The 20,844-nt window shown below is 44.1% G+C and overlaps 1 protein-coding gene across 2 annotated transcripts in view; it reads left to right on the forward strand.

Annotated features, from left to right (window-relative positions):
• The first annotated feature begins 9,986 nt into the window (after positions 1-9,986).
• The window catches only part of igsf21a (immunoglobin superfamily, member 21a), a 208,373-nt gene continuing 197,515 nt past the window's right edge, over positions 9,987-20,844 (forward strand). Inside the window, exon 1 of one of the 2 annotated variants that reach the window (XM_089010127.1) lies at positions 9,987-10,436. In XM_089010127.1, the coding sequence (XP_088866253.1) occupies positions 10,379-10,436 (58 nt within the window). In that variant the 5' untranslated portion in view covers positions 9,987-10,378. The remainder of the gene's footprint in view (positions 10,437-20,844) is intronic. The other variant, XM_089010128.1, reaches the window with a different exon arrangement.

Below are 20,844 nucleotides of genomic sequence, written 5' to 3' on the forward strand. Positions count from 1 at the left end.
ACCCCCCTGACTAGGGTTGCTTGAGTAGTAGCATTCCAACAGAGCCATGTTATCGCATTTCGTCCATCTCCACTTTGTTCCAGTAGCCCATTCTTCATCAAAGTGCTCTGGTTCCCCAGCACCTGACGCAGACCTTGTTTGGCCGGGCGACGTCTGAGCCGGCATGTCATTCGATTTATTTTCTCTCATCATTGTATGAGGTAGGCATTAGCGTGAAGGGTCTTGCCCAAGGACCCACACTGGATGATGTTTTGTGTTCATTTTTCTCTGCCTCAAGTGGGATTCGAACCCATATGCCAAACTGCTGCCTTATCAGCTGAGCTATCCAGCCGCCGAATATATATATATATGTACAGTCGCAGCAGCAGCTTTGGTTCGCGGAAATCTTTTAATAGCTTCTGAGGAACACGAGGCTTTCGGCCAAAGAATTTGGGACTCATGAGTGTATCAGCATCCTGCTGTAAAAGCAGAAATTCATTCAGTGCTTCATAGCACGCAAATCAAAATCTGGCCAAAGAAATAAAACGTCTAGGTTGGGTAGACGATTTTGCTGAGCTGTTGCCTATCTCATCCGTGACTGGAATCCAAGCTTTTGTTGAACGTAGATCTGAGCGAAGAGGTGACCGTCAGTGAGTTTCGGATGCCCCAATCAAAACCGCTTGTGTTCATTCTATTGGGAAATAACCTCTTGTGGGCCTCACGCGATTCATGAAAATGTCACGGTCCGAAGAAAAACGATTCACGGCGGTTGAGAGCTCGTGACTTTTGGTCCTGCGAATGATTTGGATGATTATATATATATATATATATATACCACCCGTACTTATGACCACGACCGCCAGACCCTATTTTTCTTATTTTAATTCAACGCCTGTGTTGAGTGTGCGTGTGTCAATGTGTGTGTGAGGCAAAGACACGATTGAGGAAATTTCATGATTGATATCACCTGCGAAACGAGCTGATCATGTGATACCCGGAAATTGTGAAGCCTTTTTAAGCGCATGCGCAAAATAAAATGTTTGTCGAGTTCCCAGACCTACGATTGACACTGCTGTGCATCATTTCTCTCGTAAGTGCTTTCAATCGCTACAAAAGATACCATTTTGGTTACTGTTAAAACGCTAAGACTGCTGCCAGAATGACTAGCGCAACAGGTTATGGGCCCAGTACCACAGGCCAAAGATGGTTTAGACCAGGGGTCGGGAACCTATGTCTCGCGAGCCATATATGGCTCTTTTGATGATTGCATATGGCTCGCCGATAAAACTATATACATATTCTCGTTTTTTTCTCCGTTGATTTCCCGTTGGGGCTGCAGTTGGCGGAAAGCGCAATTTTGATTGGATGACACTGGCCGTCAGTCGAAACAGGTAAACGCCCCTTTAAATGAGCCCCACGAGTGCACTTCAGCTTGAATTCACCGAAGGATTCATTAGCCTTTGAGGAGAGAAAATGTTCGGATTCGAATTTGCAATGAAACAACACCATCGATGAAACAGTCGAATGTCAGTGACATTTTAACAAGCCCGTGTTAACGTTAGCATCAACATACTGCTGCGAGAAGTAGATTGCAGATAGCAAGTGTAGAAGCTTATGAGCCGTGCGCAGGCTAGCTAGCAGTAACTCCGCCTCCGGACCGGCAAGTTGAATTTCATTCCGATCGTTTGCCTGGATTTTTACTCATCACGAGGAACGGAAAAACATTCATGTTAACGGTGAGTACTATCACAAAGTTAGTTTAAATAATCCATTCTGATATTTTGTTGAAAAGTCCGTCCGTGTGTGTATGCGCGCCCGTGTGTGTGTGTGTGTGTGTGTGTGTGTGTGTGTGTGTGTGTGTGTGTGTGTGTGTGTGTGTGTGTAGGCGCGCGCGTGTGTGTGTGTGCGCGCGCATGGCTCTCGCTGAAGAACATTTCTAAATATTTTACTTTTATGGCTCTCTTAGTCAAAAAGGTTCCCGACCCCTGGTTTAGACCTTTGTTCGATGGCGATGAGAAAAACTCAGAGCTCTGGGAGACGATGGAGTTGGAGTTGGGAGGCCTCAGAGACGTTATTTTGGGCGTCCCGAACATTGAGGAAGACAGCGAAGAAGCTCTCGCCGAAGACAAGGCGAAGAATGGAGAGGCATATGCAGAGTTGGTGCAATGTCTGGACAATAAGAGCCTATTGCTGGTCATGAGAGACGCAAAACGTGACGGGAGAAGAGCACTGGAGATTCTGCGTGAGCATTATGCGGGAAAGGACAAACTACGGGTGGTGTGTTTGTATTGCGAACTTTCCTCACTCCGAAAAGGCAGCTATGAGACAGTCACAGACTACGTATTCCGGGCAGAGACTGTATTCACCTCATTAAGAAGAGCAGAAGAGCACATTTGCGACGGACTTCAGATAGCCATGGTGCTAAAAGGGCTTCCTGACTCTTACAAACCGTTCGTTGTGCACGTCACCCAATCTAACGACAGAATGACTTTCGGCGAATTCAAAACTAAGCTAAGAAGTTTTGAGAATACCGAAAAAAATGGAAAAGGTGACCAGAGTGCCAACGAAGATAATGTAATGAAAACCAGCGGGACTATAAACCCGCATGGGATAGGGAGAGGAAGGAAAAAGAACCTGGCTGATATCGAGTTCTACACCTGCGGTAAGAGAGGGCACATGGCCAGGACATGTCCTCGCACTTCCCAGCCGAGAAGAGAGGAAAGAAGGTGGGACATGCCACATCAAGGCTGACGCGGTCGAGGATGAGGGCGCGACGTCGTGAAGGGAGCTGCTGACGAGATTGAGTCAGAGCACACATTCTTCTTCGATCTAAATGACCATCCGACAAGTGGAAACAAGAAAGGCTTTATGGTTGACAGTGGCGCCACAAAGTTCAAAACAAGAGCTTCAAACCCGAGGACCACATCATTGAGCTCGCAGACGGAACCAAGGTGAGCGGAATGACAAAGATGAGAGGCGAGGCTGAGGTCTACTTGCTGGACAGCGAGGGACGACACGTGAAGACGAGACTCAAGCAAGCACTCTACATCCCAGCATTTCCGCAGAACATCTTCTCCATCAAAGCAGCAACAGCAAGTGGAGCAGAGGTCCGCTTCAAAGACGGTGATGACTGGTTAGTCCACAGGGATGGGACAAAACTCAAAATGGAGGTATTTGGTAGAATGTATTACCTAAACACAATAGAAGAGAAAAATGTCGATGAAGCATATGGTTGTTATGATATCCAAACTTGGCACAAAATACTGGGTCATTGTAACTACGAAGATGTTAAATTAGAAAAAGTGGTTAAAGGACTGTCTATTAGAGAGAAACACGAGCCAAATCAAAACTGTGAAATATGCACACAGGTCAAGCTGACACAGAGCAGGAACAGACATGCAGATGCTAAAGCTGCAACTGTTCTACAGCTAGTGCACACAGACCTGTGCGGTCCTATAGAACCGACAGATAAGAATGGCTACAGGTACTCAATAGCATTCACTGATGACCACAGTGGGATGATTTCTCCATATTTTATTAAGGCAAAGGCTTACACGACAAAGGCTACAGAAAAATTCATAGCCGATGTAGCCCCATATGGAAAAGTAAAATGCATCCGATCCGACAACGGCACAGAGTTTACTGGGTAAGAGTTTCAATCTTTACTAAGAAAGAATGGGATAAGGCATGAGACGAGTGCACCCTACTCGCCCCATCAGAACGGTACTGCCGATAGAGGTTGGCGAACACTATTTGAGATGTCTAGATGCATGCTGTTGGAAAGTAACCTTCCCAAGCAACTATAGACATATGCTGTACAAACGGCCGCTCCAATTCGCAACAGATGCTACAATAAGCGGCTACAGCAGACACCTTACCAGGCTTTTACAGGAAAGGTACCCAACTTTTCTAACATGCAAATATTGTTTGCCACCGTTTGTTACGTGTATAAACAGGACAAAAAGAAGTTAGATTCCAGATGCGAGAAGGGGATTTTCGTAGGCAATGATAAGTATAGTCCTGCCTATAATGTGTACTACCCGAGACAAGGAAAGTCCTGAAACATAGACTGATGAATTTTTTAACGAAAAACAACACAGATGGTCAAACTCAAACGGGTTGTGACTTGTGGGACGATATTCAGAGTTATAGTAAAGTACCCCAAAAGGAATTCAAACCGAGTCAAGATCAACTTGAGAAAAGCAAAGAACCGAGTGCTGAAGAGACAGTATAAACAGGCAATATTCCGACTGAATAGGGGAGGAGGTTTCCTAAAAGACAAAAAAGGGCTCCAGAATATTTGAAAGAGTACATATGTAAAACTAAGTGTGTTGATGACAAAGCCGAAAATATTGACTATTTCTACAAAGTAACTTATGTCTGTGTAAGCTCTCAGCCTGTACTTTTTGAAGGTGTCGGACGTGAAGACTGCATATCTCCATGCCCCAATGGACTGTGAATTATATGTGGAGCAACCCAAAGGTTTTGAGATCACGTCACAAACAGGAGAACGTTTGGTATGTAAGCTCAACAAATCACTGTATGGCTTAAAGCAGTCAGGGCGTAACTGGAAAATGTTACTAAACAATCACCTCATAAAGAATGGTTTTATACAAAATGATGCTGATCATTGTGTTTACTGCAGAGAATCCGAAAATGAAAAGGTCATTTTGTTAGTATGGGTGAATGACTTAATCATCGCGACGAGTAACGATACCCTACTCAGTGAAGTAAAAGAAATGCTAAAAAGAAGGTTTAAAATGAAATATATGGGTCCACTTAGACACTTCCTAGGTATCGATTTTAAACAAAGTAAAGGAGAGATCAAAATAACTCAAAAGAAACACATTGTGAGAATGTTGAGAACATTTGGAATGGCTGAGTGCAAAGTAAGAAGCACCCCTTTTGAACAGAAATTGGACTTTAACAGTGAGGGTGAAATCGTCAACTCATCAGGGTACCACATGTACCAGATGACCTGATTTAAGCTGGGTTGTTAGCAAACTCTCACAACACCTAACTGAACCAAAACAGCAGCATTGGACTGCATTTAAACATTTACTAAACTATTTAAAAGGTACAACAGATCAAGAGCTTAATTTCCGAAAATTTGAAGGGAAGTTAAGACTAGAAGGATATAGTGATGCTGATTGGGCTGCCGATATACATGACAGGAGGAGCACAACCGGATATTGTTTTAGCCTAACTAAGGAAGGTCCAGCTATATCATGGAAAGGTAGAAAACAGCCAACTGTGGCATTATCAACCTGTGAAGCTGAGTATATGGCACTGGCGGCCACGAATCAAGAAAGCATGTACCTTGTCCAATTATTAAAAGGGATAGACAGCAGTAACCGCCACGTACCAGTAAAAATATATGAGGACAATCAGGGGGCAATAGCCTTGTCCAAAAACCGTGTGGAGGCAATGAAGTAAACACGTAGATATCAAATATCACTTTGTACGGTCTGCGCACACTGAGGGGAAAATATTTATAAAATATTGTCCGACAGAAAACATGGTTGCAGAATATTTTTACTTAGGCGGTAACAAAAGTGAAACTTGAAAGATTCAAGAGATATTTGTTTGAAGAAATGTGAATATTTTGAAGCTTGCAGTGTTGCAAATATATAGGATGTTTTTATTTTTACAACAATATATTTCTTGTTCCGATATTTTTCGTGTTTTTTCTCTTTGTTTGCTGCATGAAATTGTAAACATGTCTTTGAGTGGGAGTGTTGAGTGTGCGTGTGTCAATGTGTGTGTGAGGCAAAGACACGATTGAGGAAATTTCATGATTGATATCACCTGCGAAACAAGCTGATCATGTGATACCTGGAAACTGTGAAGCCTTTTTAAGCGCATGCGCAGAATAAAATGTTTGTCGAGTTCCCAGACCAATGATTGACACTGTGCATCATTTCGTAAGTACATTCAGTCGCTACAAACGTTGCCATTTTGGTTACTGTTAAAATGCTAAGACTGCTGCCAGAATGACTAGCGCAACAGCCTGGCACCACAACGCGTTAGCAGCCCGTCAACGCGTACAATAATTATGTATGTATGTATGTATGTATGTATGTATGTATGTATGTATGTATGTATGTGTGTGTGTGTGTGCGTGTGCGTGTGCGTGCGCGTGTGCGTGTGTGTGTGCGTGTGTGTGTGTGTGTGTGTGTGTGTGTGTGCAGTTGTATCCACTGGCAATGATCTATAAAGATTAAAATAGAATCCCTTGGAAAAAAACTTTTATTTGCCTGCCATTCCTCATGGTTCCCGGTCACATTGGCCCAACCTGACCGTTTGCGTCAATCTCGTGGCTTCCAATCTCGGCTTCCATGACAATCTGGATGGGCCATAGCGTCACAGCGACCGACAAGCATCGCTGCTATTGACCTTCATGGCTGAGCGCTAACCAGCTCAAGAAGAAGAAGCATCATCAGCAGCAGCAGGTGTTACTTTTTAGAATGGAGGAGGGAAGACTCTCATCACTCTTTTACTGGGTACTTTGCCTCCCCCTACACACCTCTGTTTGGCGTTACAGTTCTACAGGATCACTAAATATATGAACTAGCCAGTGACGTGAGGTGAGGTTCATGGCTGGTGAGGCACCGACGTCATCATAGTCAGATTTACAAACATATGAACTCTACAGAGTAGCTTATTCACCATTTGATTGGCAACAGTTAACGTGTTTTGTTTAAAATGTCATGTCAGCATTCTTTATATATACAAACTGTAGCATAGAAAAAAATAATTAAAAAAACGTTATTATTGTGTTACCTTTACTTGTAAATGAAATCCATGCACCGCTCCTTCTGAAGAAAGGCATCGATAACTTCTTTGTAGAAGCCTTCCTTATCTTTCTTCAGTTTTAAAAGTCTCTTTGTCTCAATGGAGATCACTGCCAGTGAAGAAAGTTACTCTACAGAGTAGCTTATTCACCATTTGATTGGCAACAGTTAACGTGTTTTGTTTAAAATGTCATGTCAGCATTATTTATATATACAAACTGTAGCATAGAAAAAATAATTTTAAAAAACGTTCTTATCGTGTTGCCTTTACTTCTAAATGAAATCCATCCTTTTTAATGTCATTTCTAATGACATCACCAACTGCTTCAATTAAATCGTTCTGTATTCTGTTTGACAGGCCAGAAAATACAGTGGATGTCTCCAAATGTCTCGCTAGCCTGTCATCTTTCTCAGTGAAAGCATGTAATAGTTCAACATAGTTGCCACGATTAGCAGGGCCTTTACTTTCATCAATTCCACGAAATGCCAGCTGTTGTTTGGCAAGGAAGCAGGTGGCATTGATGAGATCTTTTAAAATCTCCCAGTTCTCCTTTACCTTAGCATTGTGAATGCTGATGTTGAGTCTTCGCTGTTCATCCAAAACCAAGTCGATCCTGGACATCCCAAATGTTTTTAGCGCGATTTGGATGTGCGCGGTGGACCGCTCATGTTTGATGAGGCTCCATTGTACATTTTTTAGGTCGCAATATCCCATTTGAGTCCAGAGATTGTCATAAGTTGAGAACAGAAGGCAGGAAAAGCAGAAAAGGCGGTTTCTTGCTGGACATCCCCACAGCCAGCCTTTTCGAGTGTACCAGTCTGTCTGAAAAGAGCGAGTATTCTGTCCCGTTGTCTGAAGCAAACCTTTTAGCTCCGGTGTTGGTCTTCCTTTAATTATTATCGCCTGCTTCGATTGAAAGTCCAGTTTAGAAAATTCTTTCAATTTATATATGTAATCCTCCATTCTGAAAATGGGGCTAAGCAACACGAAAAAATGACTGGAGGGTTGCACTTTACTTGCTGACTGTTTACTGTAGCTTGCTGTCCCTAATTCTATTATTCTGCAGCCGTGGAGTCGCAAGTATCTCTGGAATCACAAGCGCCCCCTGTCATGAGGCGGGAGAACTGTGTGCCTCACCTATGCACAGAGTTTTGATAAAAATAAAACAAAATAAACACTGTAGTACAGTGTTTATAATGTAGAGTGACTGTACATTATATACACCAGCTAAACTGTAGAAATTTAGTTCATGTACTAAACGTGTTTGAACGCTTTAACAGCGATATGCAGAAGGAGAGCAATGCGGTCTCACTGCAGAGCAAGCCAGCACAGTTAGTGATTGCGCAATCCATGTTGAGGTTCAGCCGGCTGCTGCCTCACCGCTCGTCTCTACTTAGTATTTGAACGGTAAATGTGAAAATTCAGCGATTTTTAAAAAAAATCCAAAAACGGTGAAGTTAAATGGACAAGAACTTTAAAGTACAAATCACTAAATACAGTAAAGTCTCGTTATATCGATATTCAAGGGAGTCCGAAAAAATATCGATATAACCGGGACTATCGATATATCCGATCCTGTGCCGAACTGCATTAAACAAAAGCCGCCAAAAGAGGGCAGCCAAGCGCCATATAAGAAACGGAGCTGGCCATTAGCTCCCTTTTTTTGGGAGATGTTCCCCCAATGTTGCCTCAAAATGGCACATATAATTCTTTAATGATTGTAAACATGTATGCTTTAATCTTCAGAACTACTGTGTATTTGAAACATATTCATAACTGGATGTGTAACAAGAAAGCATATTATCCGAATCTGAAGCCATTGTTTGGATTCACAAGCAATGCAAGACGTCTTGGCGTGAAGTCATTTTTATTTGCATTTGAATAAAAAGTGACATCGGCTGTCCTGTAATACACAGTATAGAATGTTAATAATTTTCAAAATCATCGCGCTTCAGCAGACAAAACAAGAAACATTGTTGCAAAAAACGATTGCATTCATATACAGTACAGTGGGCATGTACATAACACAACAGGGAAACTGCAACGCTTACATCTTACTGTATTATGTATACAATTTAAAAAAGTCATCAATCTTCTTCTGCTTCCCATTTTTACCTTTTAACACAAACACTTCAATCTCGTCTGCTACACACGAGCTAGCGTCTGAAAATGAAAATGGCTCTGCTACACGGGTGCTGGGCACGTAACCAAGTCACCTGACCAAGTCGACCAATGGCGCGACTGATGGCGTGACACGTAACCAAGACACGTGACCAAGTTGACCAATGGCGCGACCGATGGCGTGTCACGTGACAAAGTCACACGGCCAAGTCGACCAATAGCGCGACCGATGGCGGCTCATGTGACCAAGTCGACCAATGGCGCGACCGATGGCGGCTCACGTAACAAGACACGTGACCAAGTTGACCAATGGCGCAACGGATATATCGATATAAACAACAAAAATGGCCGGCGGGGGATGAAAAGGAGCACCGTAATAACCGGATTATCGTAATAACCGGGTATCGTACTAAACGGTACTAATTATACATAAAAAGACTAGAAATGTGCAAGGGAAATGAAAATAGTATCGTAATAAGCGGTACTATCGATATAACCGATATCGATATAACGAGACTTTACTGTACATATAACTGTTTAATTTATTTTTTCATTTGATATTTCCATGACAGGTTTCCATGACAGGTGAGGCACTGCCTCACCTGCCTCCCCTGACTGCACGTCACTGGAACGAGCCATCAAAACTGGGTTGATTGAAGTCCAACGTATACTCTGAGTGTGTGTATGCGCACGCATGGGTGTGTGTATGCGTGCACGCATGTATGTGTGTGTATGTTTGTACCCTTTTGGCAGCACTAAATCGTCTTAATGGACAGAATTAGAGCGGTTCAAATCCTAGTGGGAGATTATGAACGCAACTGTGTGAAATAAAAGCGAAATGAATGCGCTTCGGTGTGAATGGGGAGTATGGGGGTGAAGAGCAGGAGCGTTGGGATGAGAGAGAGAGAGAGAGAGAGAGAGAGAGAGAGAGAGAGAGAGAGAGAGAGGGAGAGGGAGATAGAGAGAGAGAGAGAGAGAGAGAGAGAGAGAGAGAGAGAGAGAGAGAGAGAGAGAGAGAGAGAGAGAGAGAGAGAGAGAGAGAGAGAGAGAGAGAGAGAGAGAGAGAGAGAGAGAGAGCAGCACGTCCATCCCCACCAACCTCTCCTCCCGTTGTCACTGCTGCTCCGCTCGCCTCAGCCGCCTTTTGTCTGAATCGGACTCACACTGTGGAGTAAAACAAGCCAGAACAGCTTTCTTTTGGACCCCCCCAGTCCCCGTAATTCCCGTCCCCCCCGCCCTTTCCTTATTTTTACCTCCTTCCCTTACACACGGGCGACACCTTGCATGCTTGCATCCACGCGCAACTTGCGCGCGAGCCTTCTCCATCGACGCCTGCATTTGGACTTGCATCATGACTACTAGTTGGATTTCGGGGGCACCTCTGAGCCGCGTACGTCTGGAATGCTGGGCACCGCATGGCCGCGTCATCCCGGGGAGCATGTAAACGCCAGTGGAGTTTGGGATTTAACGCAACGAAGGAGCAATGATGCGCGTCTTATCACTGTGTTTGCTCGTGTGCGCGCACCTGGATTTAGCCATGGGTAAGCGACCGACTAGACACCAACCCCCTCGTATACCTCACCCCACCTGCTCTTCCAACACCTATGCTTGCGTTAAAAAATGCAACATAAATAAATAAAACGCAAGGCGCACAAAAGCTCAACTGTGCTGTGTTACAGCGGATGGGGTGGAGGTCAACTTTTTCCGACTCTGTCGCAGATGCACTTCGAAAATTAAAAAAAAAATGCATCATAACCTTCGGGGGTGTGGGTAGTGTGCGTGTCTGTGGTGGTGGTGGTGGTGGTGGTGGTGGGGTGGGGGGTGTATGCAGCTGCTGTGCCGAAATAACAAAATGATGAATTTGCTTGGTGCTCAGCAGCGGTGTGGCGCTATGCACCTCTCTGTCAACTTCCGCTATCACGCCTCGCGTGCATGGCAGCGATGAATGGATTTGCGTTGGGGCATATGGAATATTTTTTTTTTTGGGGGGGAAGGGGGGGGGGGGGGGGTTAGATTATACAGCGGTACCTGAGATCGATTGCACGATTGAAATGAGCATTAAGAAATAGCTAAAAATGTGAGTCCCCCACCCCCAACCCGTCCCCATCCCAAGTCAGACTTCTCATTCACTCTCATCTGGCTCGCCATTTTTCACCACATATAAACTTCCTGTGAAAACGCAAACGCTACTCAGTCCTGCCACTTCCTTCCCTGACACGATGACATGAAGAGCATTGACCTTTTGAGCCCCTGGAGGTTGTGTAAATGACAGCACGTGCACAGTGTGTGGGTGTGTGTGTGTGTTAGGGGGGGGGGGTCAAACAAGTGGTTGCACGATTAGAAGGGAAAAAAGCTGCACCGGTGAACGGCTTACCGGGGATGAATCGTGTTCGGGTGAGGGCGAAGCGCGGACAAAACACAGAAAAAAACTGAGGGTGGACCAGTACGTGTGCGTGTGTGTGTGTGTGTGTATGTGTGTGTGTGTGTGTGTGCGTGTGTGTGCGTGCGCGTGTTTGTGTGGTTATGAGTATGAGGATTTTTGTGTGTCTGTTAACCATGTCATAGCGTCACACTTGCAGTGCCAAGCCACCTCGCTTGCTTGGCTATATTTTTTATGCTTCCCTAGGATTGATTGATTAACCAATTAACTATTTATTTATTTATTTGTTTAGAAGACCTGTTCATGCATACATATGTTGTACATCTCTCCGAGAGAGATAGTGTGGACCCCACCAGAACACCGAATAGTAAAGCTAAGACTAGACTTTAGTGGAAAGATACAAAGGTTCCTTTTGTCGGCAAGAAATCGGAACCTTGTGAGAATAATGTAGCAGTTGAGGAAGGAGAACACACGATTGTCTGGAGTATGTCTTTATTCCAACTGAAATTCACCAGGGACGCGGAGTGGCTGACCGAGTACTAATCCTGCCGGAGCGGCCTTAAGGTCTTCTTCTGGGGACGAACGTAACCCGAGCAGGACGGCGCCAAACCGGCGCCAAACCGCTGATGGAAAAAGCAGATGGCTTTCCCGCGCCGCTTCTGCGATCCCACTGCGGCCACGACGGTCGGATTTATGGTCGATGCCACTTCACCGAGGGGTTCGGCGGTCACGCTGTGCACGGCGAACCACTGTGTCGCCAGAAGCACTCGATCCGCTTCTTCAGCCAAACGTTGATAGTCGCCGGTCGCTAAGCACGTTGAGTTAGCAAGCGCGGCGCGCTCTGACGCTGGTAGCTGACGGAGGAATAGATGGGGGAAAAGGAATCCGGCCTCATCCGAACTTAAGAGCGACAGCATATTGTCCATGAGATCCACTGCTCTTCCGTCACTGAGTCCGGAAAGTGAGAGAAGTCTGTCTGCTCTCTTAGAGGGTGATAGCGTGAACCGTGAGCAACAGTTGTTTGAGCGCGTTGTACTTCCCGCATCGTGGAGGTGCACGCAAGAGAGGCAATACACGACGAGTAGTCCGTTCGTTGAGAGACGCCACGACCAGATAATATTTCGGCTCATCTGTCGTGATGCCTCGTAGGTGGAAAAGCGCTTCCATATGTTGGACCCACGAAGCCGGGTCGCTATTCCAGAACTCGGGCAGCTTCACGGCACAGGCGGAAGCTGCGAGCGGAGGCGCCGGTCGTGGCGACATGGCCGTAGAAGACATCTCTTCGTCTGCTGCCATGAACATTTCCAACGTTGGGGTCACCAGTGTAGCAGTTTATTCCAACTTCTAACAAGTGGATCTAACTCAAAGCAAATGCAGTGATATATATGTCACATGCATCCGCCCCCTCCCGTTCACCTGCTGGGTGAGATGCCTGGTCCGAGTGCCCGCCCTAATAATGAACTTTTAAAGAGGGAGCAGAGTCCCATTTAAACAACAAAAAAAAACACATCTATTGTTATAATATTGTGACTTTGATACCAGAAAAATATCAATATATTTTTTCCAAAAATAAGTGTGAATATTTTCTTGAAAGCATACCGTTTTGTTGTTACATTACAAAAATCGGTGTATCATTTGTTCTCTTTTTTTTTGTGGAGGCTATATAACACCAACCCCAAGCATTGGTTAAAAATCCAGAGTGAGTGGTGGACTGGCCAAGCATGTCTCTAAATACCAAGCGAATTGAGCATCTCAGAAGTCGTTATGGCAACCTGACAGTCAGGCAAGCTCCTCACTCAACGCTTGAAACGTCAGGTGGCCCAACATAATCTTGATGCTTTGAGCCCAATTGGGGCATTCTGGGGAGGTTTCTGTTCTGGGGGTGTGATCACTTTTGTTGGCGGGAGTTTCAACATAAATTTCGGTGCAGTGATTTGTTTAGATGGGGTGGGGTAGCGAGGTTTAGAGGTAAGATCGGGCCAAAAAAATCCAGCTCGACCCGACCCACGGGTATTAAAGCCAATGAACTTGATTTGCAGGCCCGAGCCTGAAGCAAACCCGAAATTTCACGTCATTTGTGAGGACTCTGAAGGATTTATAACAACAAATGAAAGCCTTTCTAATGAAATCTAAGTTAAACAAGACTGTATAAACATTGACATCTTTTACATTTCTATGGAGATTACATTAACCAACCATTTTCTATCATTGCGGAGGTTTTTTAAGCGTTGACGGAAAATTTAAGGTAGTCCGTCATTTTAATGGGTTGTGCCATAAACTACAACAGCAACAGTGCATCCTTACGTGTCATACTTTAAAGGACAACCGACACCATTTTTTTCTTTCCTAACTGACATCAGAAAAACGTTTTGTAGCATCTAAAATACCCAAAACACGCAGGTTGATATATTTAGTCAAATGCAAAACACCAATAAACATGATTTAAAGTGTCCAAAAACTACTTCCAAATGACCCCGGAAATTGCGAGTTTCAGAAGGTCCTGCACCCTTGTTTGTGACGTCACGCCAGGACGTCTTCACCTTGCTCTAGAATCAAAACAATGGCTTCAGATTCGGAGAAGATGCTTTCTTGTTACTCATCCAGTTATGAATATGATTCAAATAGTTTTGAAGAGGAAAGCATAAATGTTTGCAATCGATTAAAGAAGTATTTGCGTATCAATTCGAGCCATCAGGACTCCAATGTAGCATCGCAGAAAATGCACAATATGGCGCCCAAGCTTCGTTGGAAAAGGGCTGATTTGTCTACTGGGAATTTGTGTCAACTAGAATCAAATAGTTCTCTTGGTGCAACACACAATGATTCACCATCGCGTAATTCATGTGTTTTCCTTCTAATTTCAGCATCAACACGGATCAACACCAAGTTTTCAGACCAAACAAAGTACCCAAAATGCATTGTGTGTCGCTTTCTCGGTCAGGGGCGTTCCAACATGACGTCATGTCAGGCATCGTCATCAGCTCAAAAACAAGACTTCCTGAATATTCAGCGCGAGTCTGAAAACGTAAAATATAGCTATATGCCGTGGAATCTTTGTAAAATGTGCTCAGTAGAAGTCATTTGAAGTGATTTTACAAATTATGGACACAACTTTCCTTAAGAGAGAGAGAGAGGCTGGAACACATAAACACAATAAATATACATACATAAATGAGAAAAATAAACAAAGAATAACATTAGTTTAGTATCCATTCGTTTTCAGATACATTTTATAGACATAAAAAAAAAGTCCGCGAGAGAGAAGCCCTGCCCCCCCCCAACCCGAGCCCGACCAGAATGCAATGATTGACATTCGGCCTCGGGCTTAATATCTTACCTCTATTGTGTTTATATGATGGGAAGATGTAGAAAGTTTGCTTGAGTGTATTTCTCTGCTATGGGTTATACGGACGTGTATTTGCTGTTTGGGAGTTTTTGGTGAAGGTTCGATTCCACCCGTACCTGCATGGGTTTTCCTGTATCCTTCTGCATTCCAAAATCATCCATGGCAGTTTGACGTAACATTCTTAAATGTCCTTTGATGGATGGTAATAAGGTGTCTGATTGAGTGGCTTAATTGCACCTCTAGTGGTCGCACTCATGTGTCACATTCAGTGCCTTCGCATCTCGAACTATTCGCATTTGTTTGGTTGTCAGAGCCATTGAACGCTGTCAACTCATTTTATCCACTGATGACGCAGCAACGGGAGCAATTGCGGTTTGAATATTTTCATCAATGGATGCTACAGCTTCGTGTTTGCTTTCAACATTTAGCTTGTAGTAGACGTGCACATTCCACCATGGTGTCCCTGATCCACTGCTGAAAAGGATGCTTTGATTATTTCCTCTTTCATCTAGAACTGCTTCATGTCAACACAAAGAGGACACAGCAAGTCCTGAAGAATGAATGACTCTCTGTTTCTTTGTGTTGTCATATTTGTTATTATTGTTTTTTCTCCCCAAGATGGCGGCACGTGAAGACGCAGCTGCTCTCTCTCCCGGCTTTGTTTTGTCATATTGTCTCTATGCTGTCATATTATTTGTTATTTAGTTTTTTTTTGTTCTTTTGACTTCAAGACGGCGCCGCGAGAGTGGCTGCCTTTCCAGCAGCTCATGTATTTCGTTTTTCTACTTTCATTCCTTTCATCACTTTGCTGCTGTGAAATGTAAATTTCTCCACTGTGAGACTAATAAAGGCATATCCAATCCAATCCAATCCAATCCAATTATGTTTGTTAGTCATTATAAATGCACGCTGGGTCAGACAGGACAGTAATTTCATATGTGCTTTTTGTCATGCATATGAGCATATTTGACAATAAAGCTGACTTTGACTTTGAATATGGCAAATTTCTGATGCGGTCGTCCACTCACACCGATGGTGCCATTTGATGTTTCTCGAGGGTCGGAACGATTGGCTCAAGGCTTTCCAGTGCTCAATATGGCAATTTCCCCGCTAGGAAATCTGTGAAGAGCCAAATGATTCATGGTTGCCCGAGGCTCAGCGGTGCACAATCGGGAGCAAAGGCTGAACGATCGGGTTCGATTCCAGACAAAAGCTGCTGTCAAGGGAAGCGGAGTTCGCTGAGGCTGAGTGATGCCCCCGGCGTTGTTTTCACACGGGTACCTCCCCCGTCCTGAACAAGGTCTCGGACGGCCGCCGGCTGCCAAAGGGGATTTTCCCCCCACCCCATTAAATTGATTTCTCTCTGCATTATGAGGTTGAATTGCTCCGTCATGATTTGTGACCGGTTCAATTTGGCCAACTCTTGTTTGTAGAGTCGTCAGTAAGAAATATACTGAGAATCATGGAACGGAACAGGACGTTAGCCATTTCGATCTGGTGTGTCGAAGGAAGGAGACACAAAAAAAGGCTTTTAAGGGGTCCCTGGGGATTGCTTTTGGACCCCCTTTGGCAGTTTTGGATTATCATGCAGGAACATTAAAAGTGCAAAGAAAGAATTTCATTGGAAAAATTCAAGATGAACAAAGTATATACAAACCCCTGACTGTGTCAGATCTTAAAATACAGATACAAATGATAGCAATAATAAAACTAATAATCTGTCAAACATAAATTTGAAGATTTAGCATCCGCGCCACATCTCTTTTAGTCTCCGATGGTTGCCGTCGCAGGGCGACCGCCTGCTGCTGACACACTGACAAGATAGCGGCTGACGGAAAGTGGTTGCGGCGGTGATGCTACTATCAAGCAAAGCAACCCCGGGGCTTTGCTTCGGTGCTCTTCAGATCATTTCAAGCTGTGACTTTGGGGTGCAGTGGCCTCGCCCGCAGACACAAGCCAGATTTCAGTGCTTATACGGCAAAACGCGACAATGATGGCGGCCTGATGACTAGAGGAGTTCGGCTGACATTGACGCAAACACCGCATGCTTTTTCGAGTCATTGGAGGTGCAGTAGCATCAGGTATTTTGTAAAAATAAAAAATGGCTACCGTCGCTGAAAGTTCGGGTTTTTTTTGCTTTGTCTTTTGTTTTGTCATTTGACACCTGTTGTCCTACGTTTGAACCTGTTATGGAGCGATCTCAACGTTTTAACCACGGCAATCGTCAAAGACTATGAATTTTCGCCTCCTCCGACACAGATTTGGCAGCTAGGAATGTCGGCGCTATTTGGGCACTTGTTTGTGTTCTTTTGTTTGCGGCCGTAATGGGATTGCCCGCTGACTTGACGACAGTTCGATCTACTACCAACAGCGGCACTACTACTACCAACAGCGGCAACACAAGCGTATCTTTTAATGCCGACTGGCGGTTGTTCAAATCATAATGATATCCCATGCACAAGCCTTGAGGGATCTAGACTCATTATGACGGAAACATTTGTATTTGTAAGTGTTTTTTTCCTTCCTTCATTTTTGCCAAAACCTAATTGTCAGCCCACTGCAGGCTATTATTTTTATTTATTTATTTATTTATTTATTTATTTATTTATTTATTTATTTATTTTATCGATCCACACTCCACAATCCAGTTTGAGTTAACCAAGTATCCTGCATAGCCCATTACTACATTATGTATTCTGCTGATAGCTCTAATGCGACAGTCTAACGCCGTGGCTGCGCGCTGTCGAGGAATACATCACATTTAACCTTGTAAATAGTCAAGTGATTTCATCAAAGAAAAAAGGCATCAGCACACCGCAAACTAAAAGCGTACAATGGCTGACCCCAACGGAGCGAGCACAGTCGAATAGAGAATCAAATATTGCGGGGGAGGGATTGGTGGAGGATTCAAATAACTTTTTCTTCTGCACAGTGTACATCGGAATTGAAAGATTTATTTTTCCCGTGCTCACCACCGTCACGAATTCCTTTTGTGGCGGAACCACGGAAGGTCAGCTTTTGTTGAACAGGCCGGCATCAGCTTTGTGCTCTTGAATCCACACACTCGGAGTCTCCGGGGAAAGGATCCAAATAGCCTCAAAGGTCTTTGTGCTTGACGGCAAGCGGCCCTGAAGGTATTTGCCGTTTCATACTACAACTGTTAAAGGCTTGGTGTCAAGACGACAGATTTGATCATATTGTTTTAAAGTGGGGAAATGTGATTCGAAAAGACTTATTCGAAACCAAGCTTGGGAGAACGAGCGAGAACTGTTTAAAGAGTTGAACATAAATAATAGGATCTAAAAAAGAAGTTTAAACAGAGCAATTGAAGGGATCCCTCTTACATGTAGCAGTCTAGAGGCGAGTAGCAGCATTTCGGACCAACTGGAAATGCTTCATGGAGGATTTGCTGACTGCAAACTAACGTACGTTACAGTAATCCACCTGTCATGTGATTTTTTATTTAATTGGTTAAAAGACTCAAACCATTTGGGTGAAGGGACTCCTTCCAAGACCCTAAAAACACTTTTACAACTACCATATCGGAATCGGGATGTCTGATTCATGCATTTGTAAACCTCACAGAACGAAAATGTTGCATTGTTCTGAGAAAAAAATATGGTACTACCATGAACCATGTACTTTTTTCTCCGCCTGAAAGAATTCAACCCATACTGCGGTTATCTTGATGGACCCGCATGCCACGTAGGGTCCTCGAACGGCATAAAAAAAAAAAAAAACGACGCTCTAATTCTAAGGTGTCAAAGTCATTTTTTTCCCGCGGGCCACAGTGTAGTTTTGGTTTCATTACGGGCGGCGTTATGAATTTGGGGAAGCCATAAGAATGTTTCATCCCGTCCACATATTAAATGGATCGTACACAACAAATTAATGGATAACGACTTTTCCAATTTCAAGTAAAAAATAATGACTGTGATTGTGGTTTACATACGACAATTAGAAATTTTGGTTCGGACTTGAGCAAGCATCATGGCACTTGACATGCATGATTTGCTTTCACAGGCCGAATAAAATGATGTGGTGGGCCAGATTTGGCCCCCAGGCCTTCACTTTGACACCATACTATAATCAATCAAAAATACTGGGCCACGTAGAGTCGGGCAAGATGGCAAGTTTTCATTTAATATCTTGAAAGCAGAGGGCGTTGAAAGGCATCCACGTCTTGAACGGCAATAAGCTACGCGTGAGAAGATAACGACACATTAGCATACGTGGCAGCTATCGCCACCCTGAGCCAAAACGTGCCAGAGCCAATCATTCTGTTGACATTTCCCGTATGCCAAAAGTGAAATGTTTGCACTTAATGTGACGCTGAGCAACAACGATGATATTTTCAGCCGCGCCGGCGTGCTATTTGCATTCAAGCTGATGCCGTGCCCTCAGGGTGGGCTGCGAGAGGGGGAGGGGCGTGCTCTATATTCAATGCTTCAATGCTAATAATGCAATTTTGAATGCATAAACATCATGACAATCTTTCCGCTCTGAATGTATCAAACTCCCGCATGAAAAAGGGAAGAAAAATGGGTTGAATTTTTGATGTTTTTTCCTTTTCCATATCTCAAGCGTCCTTAGAATGATCAAATGAGAAATCTGGTGAAGAGCCGTGGCAACTTGGTGCTTGGGGGCACGGGAGTTCAATCGATGTGCCAACTTGAGCTTCTACTCCCCTTCAAAGTCTTTCATTGGCAGATGTAAGGCTTCCTCGTTGATGTCTTTGGCTTCCGTGAGTTTGAAGCAACTCACATTCCACTGTGCAGCCACGGAAAGACCTTGGAAGCATCATGGAATTTCACAAGTTGGATTTACTTTTGCGGGCTGAATAAAATGATGTGACGGGCCAGATTTGGACCCCAGGCCTTGACTTGCACACCTGTGCAAAATGGCGTCAAATGTTGTCGTTTTTTTGTTATTTTAAGATTTTTTTTCTTTCAATGTCAGTCTTATTTTTTTCCAGTAAATGGACGACACACTGAGCCCTCCACTCAAGCAAGACATCAATTATACAATATCTGTATTTTTGTGTATTAGCTAGGAAGAACAATCACTCTACCAAACAATTTAGCAACAACGCAAGCGGCGCAACATCTGACGGCAGCTGCAGATTGATTATGTCGTCTTTGCCCACTCTGGAAAATTGCTTTCATACAATATGCAATGTGATCAATATCCGGTGAAAAGAATGCCCTTTTAATACACGGGCGGCCTTGCGTGTTCGTTTGCGTCTTGCCGTTTCATGTTGCTGCTCGCTCAAAGCAGCCAGTAAACGCCGCATGGCAGCCGTTCGAGATAAGCCGTCAAAACACGGAAGCGAGAGTGGGAAAGGCGGGAGCGAATGCGATGGGAGAAGGCGGATGGGGGAGAAGAGAGGGTGTTAATCCACGCACTTGACGTCACCGGATAGGCTGAAGCTCTGCAGATGGGCGAGGAAGCGAACATTGTGTGGCTTCTGCATGCATCTGACAGATTATTCCCGCTTTATGCATGAGGACTTCCTCCATGTGAGCCATGGGGAAGATTTTTATTTTTTATTTTATTATTTTTTTTTAATATGGGATGATATCCTGGCATTAAAAATACCACTCCCAATAAAAGCCATCAATCTGTCTCCGATTAGTCAGTCGATGACAGGACATACCAGAAACGTCTGCCTCCTGTGATAACATTCAACAGCAAACCTTTACTTCACCTTATGCAAATAATAGATTAGTGTCTACCAATGTGAATGAATGAATGAATCAATCAATCAATGAATAAATTAATGTATCAATGAATAAATCAATGAATGTAGGAATAATACGGTCACGTATGTCTTGGCGATTTAGATGTCAGTAACTACTAAATTAATGCATCAGTTATTTCAGCCCCACCTCCGACCTCACCCCATAAGTTTTCTTTCCCAGCTAAATTATAGATGGTGGTAAACTTTGATACCTGCCAGCTGCATCAGCGCCGCCCTCCCTACCAAACCCCACCCCCACACCATCACTCTCACTTGTTGGCACGCCGTGATGGGCCAGTTGCGTAAACAGATCATATGAGGGGGATGAGCAAGGGAGAGGGTGGAGCTCATGGCGTGATAGGCTGTAATCTTCCCAGAGAACGCCAGTGTCAAATTAAATTCAGTTTGTGTCCCACGAGAGATTACAGTTGACCATTGTCGGCAGCACTTTTGTCTTGTCTTTGCTTTTGCCTTGAAGGATGT

The sequence above is a fragment of the Hippocampus bargibanti genome, linkage group LG12 (genome assembly GCF_051943395.1).
Source record: "Hippocampus bargibanti isolate YZ-2025 linkage group LG12, ASM5194339v1, whole genome shotgun sequence".
Taxonomy (NCBI): domain Eukaryota; kingdom Metazoa; phylum Chordata; class Actinopteri; order Syngnathiformes; family Syngnathidae; genus Hippocampus; species Hippocampus bargibanti.